This window comes from Orbicella franksi, chromosome 2, assembly GCF_964199315.1.
Source record: "Orbicella franksi chromosome 2, jaOrbFran1.1, whole genome shotgun sequence".
Lineage (NCBI taxonomy): Eukaryota > Metazoa > Cnidaria > Anthozoa > Scleractinia > Merulinidae > Orbicella > Orbicella franksi.
The window spans coordinates 11007012-11022471 of record NC_138146.1 but is presented as its reverse complement, the minus strand read 5'-3'; the positions used below and the strand labels follow the sequence as shown (position 1 = coordinate 11022471).

General features: G+C 39.0%; 4 protein-coding genes and 2 pseudogenes across 7 annotated transcripts in view; 3 read left to right on the top strand and 3 right to left on the bottom strand.

Annotated features, from left to right (window-relative positions):
* The window catches only part of LOC145480087 (uncharacterized), a 337189-nt pseudogene that overhangs the window by 60839 nt on the left and 260890 nt on the right, over window positions 1–15460 (bottom strand). The window lies entirely within an intron of this gene.
* The window catches only part of LOC145480039 (uncharacterized), a 206449-nt gene that overhangs the window by 34503 nt on the left and 156486 nt on the right, over window positions 1–15460 (bottom strand). The window lies entirely within an intron of this gene.
* LOC145480020 (uncharacterized) overlaps window positions 1–15460 on the top strand; it is a 202077-nt gene that overhangs the window by 52001 nt on the left and 134616 nt on the right. The gene's annotated exons all lie outside the window — the stretch shown is intronic.
* The window catches only part of LOC145479970 (fidgetin-like protein 1), a 208423-nt gene that overhangs the window by 127335 nt on the left and 65628 nt on the right, over window positions 1–15460 (top strand). For all 3 annotated transcript variants that reach the window (XM_081458455.1, XM_081458456.1, XM_081458457.1), the window contains exons 12-13: window positions 3508–3608; window positions 4261–4340. In XM_081458455.1, coding sequence (XP_081314581.1) covers window positions 3508–3608; window positions 4261–4340 — 181 coding nt within the window. The remainder of the gene's footprint in view (window positions 1–3507; window positions 3609–4260; window positions 4341–15460) is intronic.
* Window positions 8755–13320, top strand: LOC145480088 (uncharacterized; annotated as a pseudogene).
* LOC145480029 (uncharacterized) lies at window positions 11628–12586 on the bottom strand. The gene has a single exon (XM_081458522.1). It carries the CDS (start codon window positions 12584–12586, stop codon window positions 11951–11953), a length of 636 nt encoding a protein of 211 aa, XP_081314648.1. The 3' UTR covers window positions 11628–11950.

Below are 15460 nucleotides of genomic sequence, written 5' to 3'. Positions count from 1 at the left end.
ACACACTGCTTGCTCCTCCCTACTGTTTTTTCAATGTTCGTAGTGTACTAAACAGTCCTTAATTTGAGAGTCGAGTTTTGTCTTCTTAGAGGAAGGAACAATTAACTCAGTAACAGTAAGCAATCTGCAGTTGTGTTGACATGCCGCCTGCTCCTTACTACAATTGCCACGGCCAGCTATGTTCTCAACGTTCGTAGTGTTCTAAACAGTCCTTAATTTGAGAGTTGAGTTTTGTCTTCTGAGAGGAAGGAACAATTAACTCAGTACTCGATAAATTTCCCATTTTCAAGGCATGGCAATGTTCTCATTGAATAGTGGATTTTTACACAGTCGGGATAAAACAGTCTAACTGGAAGTGTGAACATTGTGACTGGATTCTTTCGACAGCAGTAACAATAAGTTACAGGTAAGTAAGTCTAATTGCAATCAAAATAAATCACGTTCACCTACATGTTTCGGTCTTTGAATAGTTTTCTCTCCTTGAAAAAAGGCTTTCCTTCTGTGAAGCGGTTTATAAAAAAACTCCTGCGTGCAGTGAAGCGAAAAGAGTATTATCACGGCCGACCAGACGGCAAGTAAGCTGAGGCGGTTTCGTGTGCAAAAATGTTCAGAGCAGCCCTTGGAAGGTTTTTCTTTCGATAAATTTCACATGTTTAAAGCGAATGACAGTATTCTCATTATTATTTTGAACACGACCGGGGATAAAATGGCTTAAATCTGCCTTAAATTTTGAAAAGAAATTTTCATGTTTGTGTTGACACATACAGGTGTGCTTCAAAATTCACATTCGTCTGATCAAATTGAATCACAATCCTTGTCACATTAAATTGCATTCAACTACATGTTTTTGGCCATAAAAACTTTTTCTTCCGCTTTACAAGAAGGCTTCCTTCCAGGACAAGAAAGAGCACTAATGAGCACTGAAGAGAAAAATGTTTCTCACACCCACGGGAGGTGATGTGGTGTTGTTTGTTTTTATACCTTGAAAGTTCGATGATCTTCCCTTTCCTTTGCGCATCAGTTCTTCGATATTTCCCTGGCTTGAAAGTTCGTTTCTTCAAACTTTCGCTGTGTCTTGTGAATTTTCGATCAAAATTTATTTGAATTTTCTTGTGGGCGGTACGAATGTTCATTCGGAAAGTCCACGATGTTTTGAGGAAAATTCGCTAGAACAAAGGCCCACTTTCGTCGAAATTTGCTCTCATTACTTTTGCACAGTACTGTACAGTACTGTGCAAAAAGAATGTAGACAAATTTCCTCGAAATTCGGCTATTGTTCCCGCAAAATATCGTAGACATTTCGAGCGAAGAATCGTGATTTATTGGGCAATATTTCAAAGAAAATTCGTTGAGCGACACGAAAATTTGCTAATCTAAGAATGATATTTCGATGAGATTTCACCAGAAATGAAACGAAGATTCGCGTAGCTAAACGAAAAATCATAATCCCGAAACGGTATTTTGTTGAATGTCGGTAAGCGTATGGTATTTATGAATGAATGGAATTGACAAATGTACACACAGCCCTTCGATGACCTTCAAAACAATTAAGCTTATGCAATTAAGCTGAGTGTCAGCACAACCCGAATGAAACTATTCAGAAGAATTCACAAGATATTTCAAAAACCGGCAAGCTTAATGTTTATGCAATTGATAGTTTACCTATGAAGAGATACAACAGTGTGATGCCCTTACCATTTCGACTGACAATAACGTTTGATCTAAGCTTACATTCTCCTCTCTCGTGAAGTCCTTTGACTTTCCTTTGCTGTTCTTCATTCACAAACAACTCAACATGTTGAGTCTCCTGTCGAGGTGTGGTGTTAACCTCCACTGCCGTAAAATGAATGCCTAGCGTGTGCCAGTAATGTCAAGAAATGCACTCTTGAATTCCCTCATGGACTGACGCCATTTTGGAATTCATTCCATTGTTTGCCCTTCATATAAGGAAGGTAGGTCCCAGTCTTCAGTGAGTTGTGTGTGTTTGTAAGAGGTGAACGAGACGTATTGAGATGAAACAAAAACTTTACTTTTCCAGTTCAGACGTCTTTAACTGTACATTAGTGTCTACGAGCTATTTAATTTAAAAGGGAGTTTTACATGTATGTAGGTGATGAAAGGCAAGTTATTGGTTATAATCATTCAAAGTAGTTGCTTTGTGAGTCACTGCACGTTTTGATTAAAACAATAGACCTTTCGAAAATTCGTCGAACTTTGTACGAAAAATCGTTTCACTCGAAATTTCTTTAAATTTCATCAAAAAGCACTGAAAAGTCCAAAAAGTAGCAAATTTCGTTTCCATTCTTTTTGCACAGTACTGTATCATTGGTTTTAGACTACATGTAGGTATCTACCACTGAAAAGTGAAGTCCACTTGATGTATTACAGTGTAAATGTACATTTCTATCAGATGAGAAAATTGTACCTTCTTTGTGCTGTAAAAGGAAATGTTGGAAAAATAGTGGGAAGTGACAAAAGAAGAAACTTAATTATACATGTACTATATTGTACTGTTGCAGAAAATGAGTTAGGGTTCCCAAAAACAAAATGTGAATAATGTCTTTCTGGGAAATGCTCTTTTTTAAAAATAAAATTCATGCTTGCATTTACAGTAGTTTTGGTTCTTGATATTTGGTCAATTACCTACATCCTCAGCTTACATGCAGTCTTTCTTGGCATTAAGTTGAAATGGTATTTTGGCAATTGTTGTCACCACAGTTACACACATAAATATATTTAAAAGTTTATTTCAAAAAGTAACCACTACCTGAGTGCAAAGTATTAAATTCAATACGGCGGGCGGAATTCTCCAGCAGTCAAAAAGAATCATTCAAGCCTTCTGATTAATAACACAAAAATTCTCCTAATGAGAAAGTTGTTTGGCCGATAGAATACTCCTCATCACTGAAACGTATGTGATTTGTCGGTGTCTTGCAGATCAGCTTCAGCAAATAATTGATCTGCTCTCCACTGACAAATCACAGTGTTGTGCTCAACCTCGTCCAGTAATTGTTATTTATTTTTCAGGTTGTTAGTGAGATTATCTCAGTGCTCATTATAAGAGATATATACTTTGGCAGATAATTTTATTATAACTGCAAGCAAAAGAGATACTCAAATTATCTCAATAAGGGAGTTAGTTAATACTAAGAAAGAAAGAAAATTAAAGAGCAACTTTTTAACATAGACAATTGACACACTTCTCTGGTTGGTTCAAATTTTCAAGAAAAAAAAACAAAAATTGCTTGATTACAATCTATTGGAAATTCAGTGCATGGGGCACTATAAATCCAAATTAGTTGTGTTAGATTTCTGAGAGACAGGAAAAAAAACTCCGCCATGTAACGCAATGCAGCAATTTAATTTCAACACAATTCAAGGGGGGCTTGTCATTTCACAAAGCACTGGGTAATAACTGTGGCAGCATTGAACACAACACGTAACAAGTTCAAAATTTTTCAGCTTCCTTACCTCCGTGAAAAATTATGTGCATTTTGCTTTTTTCAGATTATGGATCATGGTCCCCAATTATCATGGGATGATATTGCAGGGCTTGAATTTGCCAAGAATGTTATCAAAGAGATTGTTGTCTGGCCAATGTTAAGACCGTAAGTAAATAACTCATATTTTGTCTTGTCACTATTTTGAGGCTTAGGAGGCATGTCCCAAAAGGGAAAACTAATTCAACATGTGTTGAGATGACATCAAGAATGGACAGAATGTCATAAAAATGATCTGAAATTGAATATTAAACAGTTTGGAATGCAAAATGTGGATATCAGTTTGCCCCAAGTATAGAGTGATATTTTAAGAAATGGTCATGTCGTGTAGGGGTAACGGGTAAATTTAGGAAAGTACCAGGAAGCCATGTCTGTTAATGATTATTAATAAGTATGGTTAGTTTTCAGTCTTTTCTAAATATTCATCATTTGCCAATTTTGCATCAGCTAAAGATCACAGTTGATAAATGTATCAATTCCAAACACTTACCCAATAGGTAACTCTTTTTATCCATGGAGCTTATGATACTGATAGTTGTTATCATGATTAACATGCTATTTATATGCCATGAAGGTCTCTTGGACATTCTTTATCTCTCCTAAATTGTCTTGTGCAGCAAAACCTTGATGAACATGCAACTTCCATCAGCCATTTCAGGTGGTGCTTACTGCATCACTTGTGACACAAGGTGTTAGTATTGCTGTAACTGTATCTCATTTTGCGTTTTAACAAAAACATGTCTTTTCTTTCTCCCAAAAGTGACATTTTCAAGGGTTTGCGTGGTCCTCCAAAGGGGATCTTATTATTTGGGCCTCCAGGAACTGGAAAAACATTAATTGGTAAATATGAATTGTTCATATCTTCATATGTGATAGTACATTGGAGAAAACTGGTCTGGATCTACGTCTCACTACAAAAGTTTAAAACAACTAGCTGATGCAAGTAATTATGTGATATTCCTAAACTTAATTAAATTCCACGCATGAAAAGTTACAGGTATTTTCATATATCGATGAAACAAGCAAGCCTTGCATTACAGTGCATCCAAATTTGGTAACTGAATCACAAACAGATGCAAAATCATTTGACTTTTGAGAGAAAATAGTCACATTTGACATGTTGTGCGCAGAACATTGTTATGTGTTTACAGATATTTTGTCAAAAGTTGACATGAAAGCGGGAGAAAGATGTTACAACTTATTTGAAATGTGATAATGTCTTCAGACATTCATCTTCTTTAAGCTGTTGATCTTGCCACAATATCAGTCTTCCACCTGTTCTGAAGATTCCAGCCTATAGCTCACACTTCACACAAGCCACAAAATGCTGCTGTATTTAATAAAGTGTTGTCGTCTAAGAACTTCAGACACTGCTCTTTGCGTCTCTCAGAAAGTTGCTGGACTTGTCTCTGGGCTCATCCATCAGGCACTACCATTTTCTCACATTTTCTTGCATGACAGCTTGAAATTACTCCATTGGGTTTGCCTTGTGGCCCTTCGATGGTAGCATCACAACTTGAATCATTGATTCTCTAAACCACTGATGTATCACAAGATTATAGTGCTGTTTATTTGGATTATTGTACCTTTCTCTTGCTTATGGCAGTGTATCAGGTTCAAAATTCAAAGGTGTTAATTGTCCCTGGATCCTTAATTTCGTCTATACAGATTTACTAATACAAGTACTTACAATAAATTGGTCAAAAGTTTGGATTCATTTAACTCTTGAATTCATCAAGTTACTAAATTCATTTTATTAACTACAAATATTGCTGTGAAAATAAGTTTCTAAAGGTGTCTACAAAACGAAGACCTAAGACCTAAGACCCAAAAACGAAGACTTGTTTTTGTACAGGCCTATCAAACCAGAGACAGTCAAACTGGGTCAACGTTTTTCTTCAGACACCAACTGACGTAAAATCAATGGGTCTTCGTTTTGTAGATAAGGCCAGCTCGAACTACAAAAGGAAGACCCTTGTTTAAATGCTTTGTTTGTCGTCAGCTGACGCGAAATCAGTGGGGTCTTCGTTTTGCAGATAAGGCCAGCTTGAACTACAAAACGAACACCCTTGCTTAGATGCTTTCAAATGCTTTGTTCGAGTGTTATGCAATATCGCAGACCTTCGAGTGTCGAGGCAGCTTATTGTGGACTGTGGCGGATCAGTTGTTTATTTATGTCCTCCGTTTCATTGTTTTGGAAGTGAAAATGCCCTGAAGCAGTTTGCCCAAACAAATACTGTCTACTTTATTAACCGCGTGGCCATGGGCCAAGCACAGTTCATGGTTTACCCGTGGTTTATTTATTTATTTTTTTTTTAGTTTTGTCGGTGACCAGACTCAAACTTCCACTTGGCCAAATTTTGAATGACGCAACCTGTGATGTTTACTCACCAAAAGCTGTTGAAACATTAATACAAGGACAATGTTACAGATATTGTTTTCTTCACTTTGGGTAAAATTTATTTTCTTTTGGTTTTATCGAAGCGTTGGATTCGAAGGGAAATAATAAATACGCTAAAAAAAGGTATTACATCAGCCATGGAATGTGCTGTCGTTGCAGCTTTCACTTTCTCTATGTGACAAATAAAATCGTGTTTACTTTGCAAGTTTATTTCAGCACAAGTAACAGTCATTAATTTATTTGCAATTTTTCAAGCATTTCTTGTGGTTTTAGGCAAATGAGGTAAATTCTTTGGCTGTGTCATCGCAGCGAGTTCAGTGATCAGAAGGAAAATTAAATATTTGCAAGCCAAGCAAAGAACATGTCAGAACTTGAACTCTTAAAATTGACACTGTGATATATCTGTCCGTAAAACCCTGATTGGCCGTTTTTATACTAGAAGACACATTATCCGTCCAGAAGGATAATGCGTCCTTGCCATTTTTATACTAAAGACACATTATCCGTCTGGACGAACTTGGGCAAACATTTGTAGTTCGTCTGGTTATGTATCTCTGGTATAATGACGGGCACAAGACATATTATGCGTCTAGACGAACTATACTTCGAAATTCATCTTGAACGACGAACTAGGAGAGACGGTTCATCCAGATGTGCCCATCTTTATACTAGAGACGCATAACCAGACGAACTGCAATTGTTTGCCCAAGTTCGTCCAGACGGATAATGCATCTTTAGTATAACTAGTGAGACAATCTCAGATATTGCAGAGTGTGATTTACGGCTCTGATGTAGTAGTCACACAGGTCCTCACCCCTGCTGTTCTCTCCTGTGGTAGTCAACTAGGCCTTTTCACTTTTGCAGAATATGAGTGGACGAAAACTTGATAAGACATAATCTTAGCCGTGTGTATGTTTCATGTTTGTGTTTTGCCCAAAAAAAAACTTACAATTGCCATTTGTCAAGATGGTTTTAAATTTATTGTGGTATTTTATCTTGAGTGTCGTTCATTTTGTAGCATTACTTTTCACGCCAACGTTTGTAATTTGATACTTTTGTTTTCCTCGCCATTATATGCAACAAGATACCTTTGTTTCCACGAAAATATAACAAAGATGTGTATTTTTTAACTGCTGGAGATAAATGGAATATAAAAGTTAAATATCTACTGAAAAGTTGAAGAGGAACGATTTTGTTTTATTCAAAACGTAAATTTTCATTTCACCGATAAACAAGAATTAATCTAATTATCAAATAGTCATGTCGATTCATGGAATAGTGTGTTCCAATTCTGTTGCCATCTGAGTTGGTGTAAACAATAAAACCACATCAAGCTAACACACAATGCTATTGAGTAATACAACTGAGGAGCGTTTCAACGAGAAGTATTGAAGGTAGAGATCTTTACTTGACCGAAATTATATCCCACATTGTTGAGTGAGTCACCTCATCGACCGATTTAAAGATTATATTTCTAGCAGACTACGTAAATAATTGATCCTGATGGGGGAATTCACTCCAATAAAAAGCAGTTCGAGAATAATGGTAATGATTGTGGTAACAAGTACAACAAGTAGTTGAGTGGCCCAAGGAAGGCTGAACCTTAAGCCTAGACAAAACTCTGATGTTTTACCCTTGTTTTATCTGAAAGTGAAGAATGATCATCGCAATTAATTTTCCAATTTAAGCAACTGGAAAGAAGAAGCCTGAAAATTAACTGCGATGGTCATTCTTCACTTTCATCTATAACCGCAGTTCATATATGAAATATTTCATATAAACTTTACATCATTTCACTCCTCACGGGAAGACATGAACTCAATTTATTGACCTCGCTCCCAATGTGTGGCTTCATAGCTCAGTTGGTAGAGCATCGCACCGGTATCGCGGAGGTCACGGGTTCGAATCCCGTTGAAGCCCTGATTTTTTTTTTCAGGCTTCTTTCCAGTTGCTTAAATTGGAAAATTAACTGCGATGATCATTCTTCACTTTCATCTATAACTGCAGTTCATATATGAAATATTTCATATAAACTTTACATCATTTCACTCCTCAAGGGAAGACATGAACTCAATTTATTGACCTCGCTCCCAATGTGTGGCTTCATAGCTCAGTTGGTAGAGCATCACACCGGTATCGCGGAGGTCACGGGTTCGAATCCCGTTGAAGCCGTGATTTTCTTTTTTTTTCAGGCTTCTTCTTTCCAGTTTCTTAAATTGGAAAATTAACTGCGATGATCATTCTTCACTTTCATCTATAACCGCAGTTCATATATGAAATATTTCATATAAACTTTACATCATTGTTTTATCTTTTCTTACCTATTTGGAGGGAGAAACAGCAAAGAGAAAAGACGAGGGGCATTTAAAAGTAAACAAGAGGGATGCGCTTTGTTTAAGGTTTCGCATGTCTTTGATGTAAAATTTAATAGCTCTCATGATGATTTCTGCTTTTTTGATGCAAGAGTTGAGGCTTCTATGACCAGGATTAAGATCTATAGAACAAAAGTTTGACAGAATAAGATGGGCGAAGTGATATCTGCTCAATGCACGTGTAAAGCTGGTGTTGTGAAACTTATTAGCCCACATTGGGTTTTTGTTTATGTATTGTTTGTACAGAGTTCCAGTGACATTTATGATTGACAGTTGATCACAGGGCTTTTAAGATTATATCGCATGTGTTTTTATGATTGAGTTAGTTGTGAATACGAGTCACCAAATAAACAAGTTTTGATAGTCTAATGGATTACAAGATTTCTTATTCAATGCAATGGTGCCCAACGTGGGGCAGTGACCTTGACACTAATGAGGAATGGTCGAAAAACTAGTGCGCACCCACGCCAAACATGGTGGAAATTGAAGTGTAATGGCAAAACTTATAAACGAAGCAGATGATATTCTACAAGCTGATGAAATGGACGAACAACACTTAAAGATTATTGCCGATTCACTGAACAAAAAGCTAGCATTGGTTAAATCTCTCAACGAAGAAATTATAGAAGGTTGTCATGAGGAGGAGATTGCGAACGAAATAGAGGAATCTGAAGATATCAATATGCGAATACTGATTATGCTACGATTTATTATGGAAGGTACAATTGCAAAGTCTAACGACGCAGGAATCTCCATAATGAAGGAAACGAATGGTGACGAAACTGCTCCTTCTACATCGCTACAATTGACTACTGGACCTCAAACGACAAATGTTTCTGAAAATGTGGATTCTGGAAAATTAATACTCAACTTGTTCAAAACGTGGGGAGCTCAACTGATGATGTAAGCCAACCGCTTCATAATCCTGCTCCATCAGCAGACGCTGGAGTTTATGCACCGCATTCACCGGGGAGTTCAGGTATGACTTTTCAAATACCAAGTAACAGTAACGTTAGCACAGTCACTTATCCGAATTTGGCTAATCCCATGGCCACTCAACTGAGAGCAAAATTACCGAAACTAATTTTGCTGAAATTCAGAGGACATGTTACGCAAAGGCAAGGTTTCTGGGACAGTTACAACAGCTCCATACACACCAATCCACAACTGAGTCAGATTGATAAGTTTAATCACCTGCATTCACTCTTGGAGGGGCAAGCAGCATGTTCAATACAAGGTCTAACTAGATCTGAAGCCAACTACAACTCTGCGATCAATCTATTACATACAGTACTGTGCAAAAGTAATGAGAGCGACATGTGCGAATTTCGTTCTTTGTCTCTGGAAAGTTCGCCCAAAAATTCAAGCGTCTTTTCACCATGTCTTGAGCATTATTTCTTTAAAACAAAGGACGAAAATTCGCGGCATTTTCAAGACTAGAACGACAATTCTTTACCAGAGGGTTCATTCCCCTTGCAGTATGCGAAATATCGCAGTGCAGTGTGCTGACCAGTATCGAGCCATCAATGTACCATTCTCTTGTGAACAATTGCGGTCACGTTGACGCTTTACTCCTCTATAAAATTCGCTGTTGTTAATGTGTTAATCCATCTTTCATGGCAGAGAACATATAGAATTTCAATCCTTTGATCGTTTTCAATGACATGAACTCGCTAACTTAAGCTTTGCCACGTCACTGTGCCAGCAAAGCAGGTACAAAAGTCAGACCGCTACTCCGGGTAAACTTGGACGAAAGTAAAATTCTTAATAAGGGCTTTTTGAAGGCCTACTTCACCTCAAAATTCATCCAAAGTGACATCAAATTCAGTGATCGATGGACAAGCAGACATGTTGTTTATCTAGTGCCAGGTCTCCACGTGCCCAGTCCCCTCAGCTGTTATCACGTTCGCCGCGTTCTTGTCTGCCTGCCATGATGGATAGTATATTATTCCTGACAATCCCTCTTTATTTTACACTCATAAATAAGAGATGGAGATGTGCAACCGCACTTGGGCATGTTGGAAGTGCAAAGAAACAGGATTAGGGAAGGAAAAGTGCAGAGATGTTCGGATGGCACATGCAAAAGGGAAAGACGCGGTATCCGGTCGTTTCGCAGATGAGTCGTTTTGCCAACGTCTCATTCGCCAACGCCTTAGGTTGATTCGCCAACGTCCTAAGTCGCTTCACCAACGTCCTACTGGTCAATTCGCCAACGTCTAAATAAAAGTTTACCTTCACTTGTGTGTGTTTTCATTCATTTCAATACCTCATCTATAATTATTTTCCATGCAAGAGCACCTCATTGTTTACGACGACAGTTCTCTGCAACACTAGCCCTCCCACTAAGATTTTTTTTTGTATGAACACTAACGGGGGGAGGAAGTGTAACTGATTTATAACAATCAATACAGCATGAATGTTACTAAAACTACGAGTTAAAAGGTCTTCAGCCGAGTTAAACAGGTCTGTAAAAGACTGACCTGAATAGTTTGATAATAGCTTTGAACCTTCAACGGTAATATCGCAAGGTTGCGCAGAGCCTAGGTTCATTGTGGCTGCACCGCGAGTACTTCCGCAAGTAGCATTTCTTGTTCAATGAAAACAGCTTGGCAAACAGACCATTTGAGCTTGCGAGCTTTATGACTGCAACAAACAAAGTGATATCAGCTTTCTCTGGACATAAGCAAGGTAAGTTTGTGATAAAAGGCTTTGAGATATTACTATCACTCACGATGATATTAACGTTTTTATCGCGCACGTTCTTGTTTTGCTCTGGCTTAATTCATCTCACTACTGGGAATCGATGGGAAACTTAAGGAACAGAGCGAATTTTGCTAGAAAGTTTGAAGGAAAATTCGAGGAGAGCGAATTTTCGCTTGAAAAATCGGGCCAAATTATCAATAGACACACTGCTCAAAAATTTGCATCGACTAAAACAATGGGCAGCGGGAAAATTCGTGAACAAAACTTCGCCATTGTTCGTCGAAAAGCCCCGAAATTCACGAATTTCGCCGAATTATGCTCTCATTACTTTTGCACAATACTGTAGGCGGTTTGGCAAGCCCCAGAACATCATCTCTAAACACATGGACGAGATGCTTAAGATTCCAGGGTGTGTCAACGACAGCACCTCCAAGCTTCCACTTGGTTACGATAGGACAAGCATCAACATATGTGGTTTAGAGTCATTGGGTGTTAGTTCTAGTCAATATGGAAGTTTGTTAATTCCCGTGATAGTGTCAAAGTTACCACCCAAAATCAGAATTCAGGTTGCCAGAAATACAGCACACAAGGTCTGGGAAATGTCCAACTTATTAGAAGTTATAATAAAATGTATTATCGTTTGTCTCACGATGTAGTCACTTGAGATGTAGATCGCGATGTTTCGACTGCTTACTGCTAGTCTTCTTCAGGCAATAAGGTCGACTGATTGCTCAGTATCATTTATATGACAAAGGTCAGCTGTGATTGGTGCATTGCAATCCTCCTATTGTTCCATTGTTCCAGTGGGTATCTGTTCCCTCAGTGGTCTGCTGTTGTACCGTTCTCTTGTTGTGTATTTTGATCGTGGGCACCCATGCTTCAGGAATTTCAATCCCACTATCCCTGTTGATGTTATTAGGGTGAAGTCTTATGTCAATAGCTTCCTTGACCCTACGTGTATACCAGTGAGGATCTCAATCAATAAACTTGACCTCATTCCTGATAGGATAGTGGCCGGTCTCGTGGGTGTGTTCAGAAATGGCGGAGGTCTGGGTATGGGCGAGTCGTATATCCCTGTCATGTCGTTTGATCCTCTCCTGCATAGATCTCCCAGTTTCCCTGATGTAGACTTTGCCAGGCTCACAGGGAATCCTGTAGACAACACCATCCTGTTTAGCCAGGTTGACGGTGTCTTTTGGTCGCACTAAGTGTGACCGAAGTGTTGTGTCAGACTTAAAGACAGTGCAAATGCCTTGTTCTAGGCAGCGGCAGAGAGACTCCAAAACTCCTTGAACATAAGGTAAAACAGCAGTGGATTTAAATTCTGCGATGGGCTCTCTCCTTGGGGTTGTTTGTGTCTTTGTGATCTTCTGTACAAAAGAGGAGGGATATCCGTTAGAAACAAGTACAAATGACAGATCTTTCTTCTCTCCAGCGATTACTGATGATTTGGTCACAAGACGTTTAGCCTGATCATACAGACACTTCACAATACCACGCTTTACTGACTGAGGGTGGTGAGAATCATACGCTAGGTACTGATCAGTATGTGTTGGTTTCCTGTAGACACTGGTGGTAAGGCGGCCATCAGGTTCTCTATAAACTGACATGTTGAGAAAGGCGATCTTGCTCTTATTCTCAATCTATATGGTGAAACGGATTGATGGTTGTTGACTGTTTAGGTGTTGCAGGGAGACGCCAACTCTATCCCGATCCAGGATGGTGAAAGTATCTTCTACATAGCGTTTCCAGATCTTAGGCTTGCAAGGTGCAGACTCTATTGCTTGTTCACCATGGAAATAATAGGAGGATTGAAATGCACCAATCACAGAGTGGTTCATGTGGCAAGAACTGCTACCAATGCAATGGCAACCACCATCAGTCAACTTACCACCAATCAATTTCCAAACAGCATGATTCATCTGCCCCAAACAAAACTTCGCAGGAAACACACAACACAACTCTTGTAAGCCACACAACAGAGAACCCACAGCTACTACAAACGACAACTACTGCTAGTTCTGGAATGAAAGGAACAGTCTTGCTGCAAACTGCTCGGGCTGTTGCCACTAATGAAGACGAGATGAAATCGACCAACGTCCAGATTTTATTCAACAATGGAAGCCAACGCTCTTATGTTACTAACACGTTAAAGTCGTGACTCAGTCTCAAGCCTCTGAGGAAAGAAACACTACATTTGAACACATTTGGAGAACAACAATATCGCACACAAGACTGTGATGTGGTGAAAGTCCGTTTGGGTAAGGCTGGTTGTGAAGAAATCGAAATTTGCGCTCTTGGTTTCCCAGTGACATTTTGTCGTTGCCAAACAAGATTGACGTAAGACAGCTTAGAATTTGCTTATGAATTCAACGAACACGGTGATGAATCGAAAGACATTCTCATCGGATCCAATTGTTATTGGAACGCAGTGAATGGCAAGGCAGTAAAGAGTAAACTGGGTTGGCTTTTGTCTGGACCCACCAGAGAGAGAATCTCGAGCAATCATATTAGTTCTCATCTAGCGATTACAGGGGAGTTAAACTCATTGTATCACACGAACGAACATGACAAACTTTTGAACACTATCAAGGACTTTTGGAAAACCGAATTGATCGGAATCAAGGAGCAACTCAGCACAGGAGCGACAGAAGGCACTGATTTTCTAAGGGATCCAAGCTACAATGGAAAGCGATACAAAGTGGGTCTACCCTGGAAGGAAGATTGCGTGCCTTCTTCCAACAATTATCAGATGTGCTCATCGCGACTGAAATCCTTATGACACCAATTGAGCCAAAAACCTGCACTGTTAAGCAAATACAACAACATTCAAGAACAGGAGAAAGTGGAATCATCAAACGAGCAGAACAACTTTGCAGTAAGAAGAAATCAACAAAGAGATTCATTTTTTGCCACATCGTACAGTAGTCCACAAGGAACGGAAACAATGAAGCTCCACATCGTCTATGACGGGTCTGCAAAATCTTCAAAACATGGAAGATCGCTGAACGACAGTTTGGAAACAGGGCCAAATCTCATCCTACATATCTTTGATATGTTAGCAAAATTCTAATGGAACAGTGTTGGCCTCACAGCTGACATCGAGAAAGCGTTTTTGAATGTTGGAGTCAAGAAAGAGGATCGAGACATGCTTTGATTTCTGTGGTTTAAAGACCCCACAGTGGAAACTCCCGAAATGGTACAGTTCAGGTTCAATCGTTTAGTGTTTGGACTAAGCCCGTCGCTTTTTATTTTGTGCTCCACAATCAAGCATCCTTTGAAGTTCTACAGACAAAGCAAACTGGAAATGGCAGAAATGCTCAAAAATCCCCTGTACGTGGATGACTTAATCACTGGGGATGACAATGAGAAGGCCGCCTTTGCTATTTACAAGAAATCAAAAGTGATAATGGCTGAAGGTGGATTTCGTCTCAGAAAGTGGAATTCCAACTCGGCAAGTTTAATCGAAGAAATTGCAAAATTTGAAGTGTCAAATGATCAAACTCCAGCAAGTCAGCAAACATGCGATTTTCCAGGTGTTACTAAAGAAGATGACGAGTCCTATGCAAAATCAAGCACCAGTTTGAGCAGCCCAACTTCAAGTGACAGAATTAACTGGGACATTGCTAACGACGAAATATTCATTAACTTTGCCGATTTGTACGAATATGGAAAGTCACTTCTGGTTAACAAGCGATTGGTGCTCAAACTCACCGTCAAGGTTTTCGACCCTTTAGGATTTCTCAGTCCTTTAGTCATTCGATTGAAGATATTGTTTCAAGTTTTATGCAGTGAGAAGGTCAACTGGGATCAGCCACTACGAGGAGAAATGGACCAAACTTGAAACTCAATATTCAAAGAATTGAAACCACTGGGGTATGTCAATACCAAGTTGCTATTTTTATCCAGGGTTTTCAAAGATTGATGTACATGTACAACTCCACGCTTTTAGCAATGCATCAGAGAGAGCCTACGCAGCCGTCGTGTACATTCAAGTTGTATAGAGTGATGGTCGCATCGAGACAAGATTGGTCGCAAGCAAGACTATAGTCTTGCCTATCAAAAAGCAAACTATCCCTTGTTTGAAATTGCTTGGAGCTGTCATTTTGTCACGACTCGCAACAACCGTATTGAAAGCGCTAGCAAAACAAGTGAATCAAATAATTTATTGGGTCGATTCAAAAACTGTGCTTTGCTGGATTCAAAACGATAAGCATCGGAAACAATACTTCAAACATTGTGTAGACGAGATCCGACAGTTGACAGCAAAGAGAGATTGAAGACATTGTCCTGGAGAATCGATTAACGAAGAAGAGGATCACAGACTTAACTCAGCTGAGCTGAGTCGCTTTGGATAAGAACAGTACAAGCCAGTTCATTCAAAGATTAACTCAAGTTCGTACAAAAACAATGCCAACCAAAACCTCTATGTGTGGAACAATTTGGTCTGTTTTTGGACAAAAAGAAATTGCTAAGATGTCAAG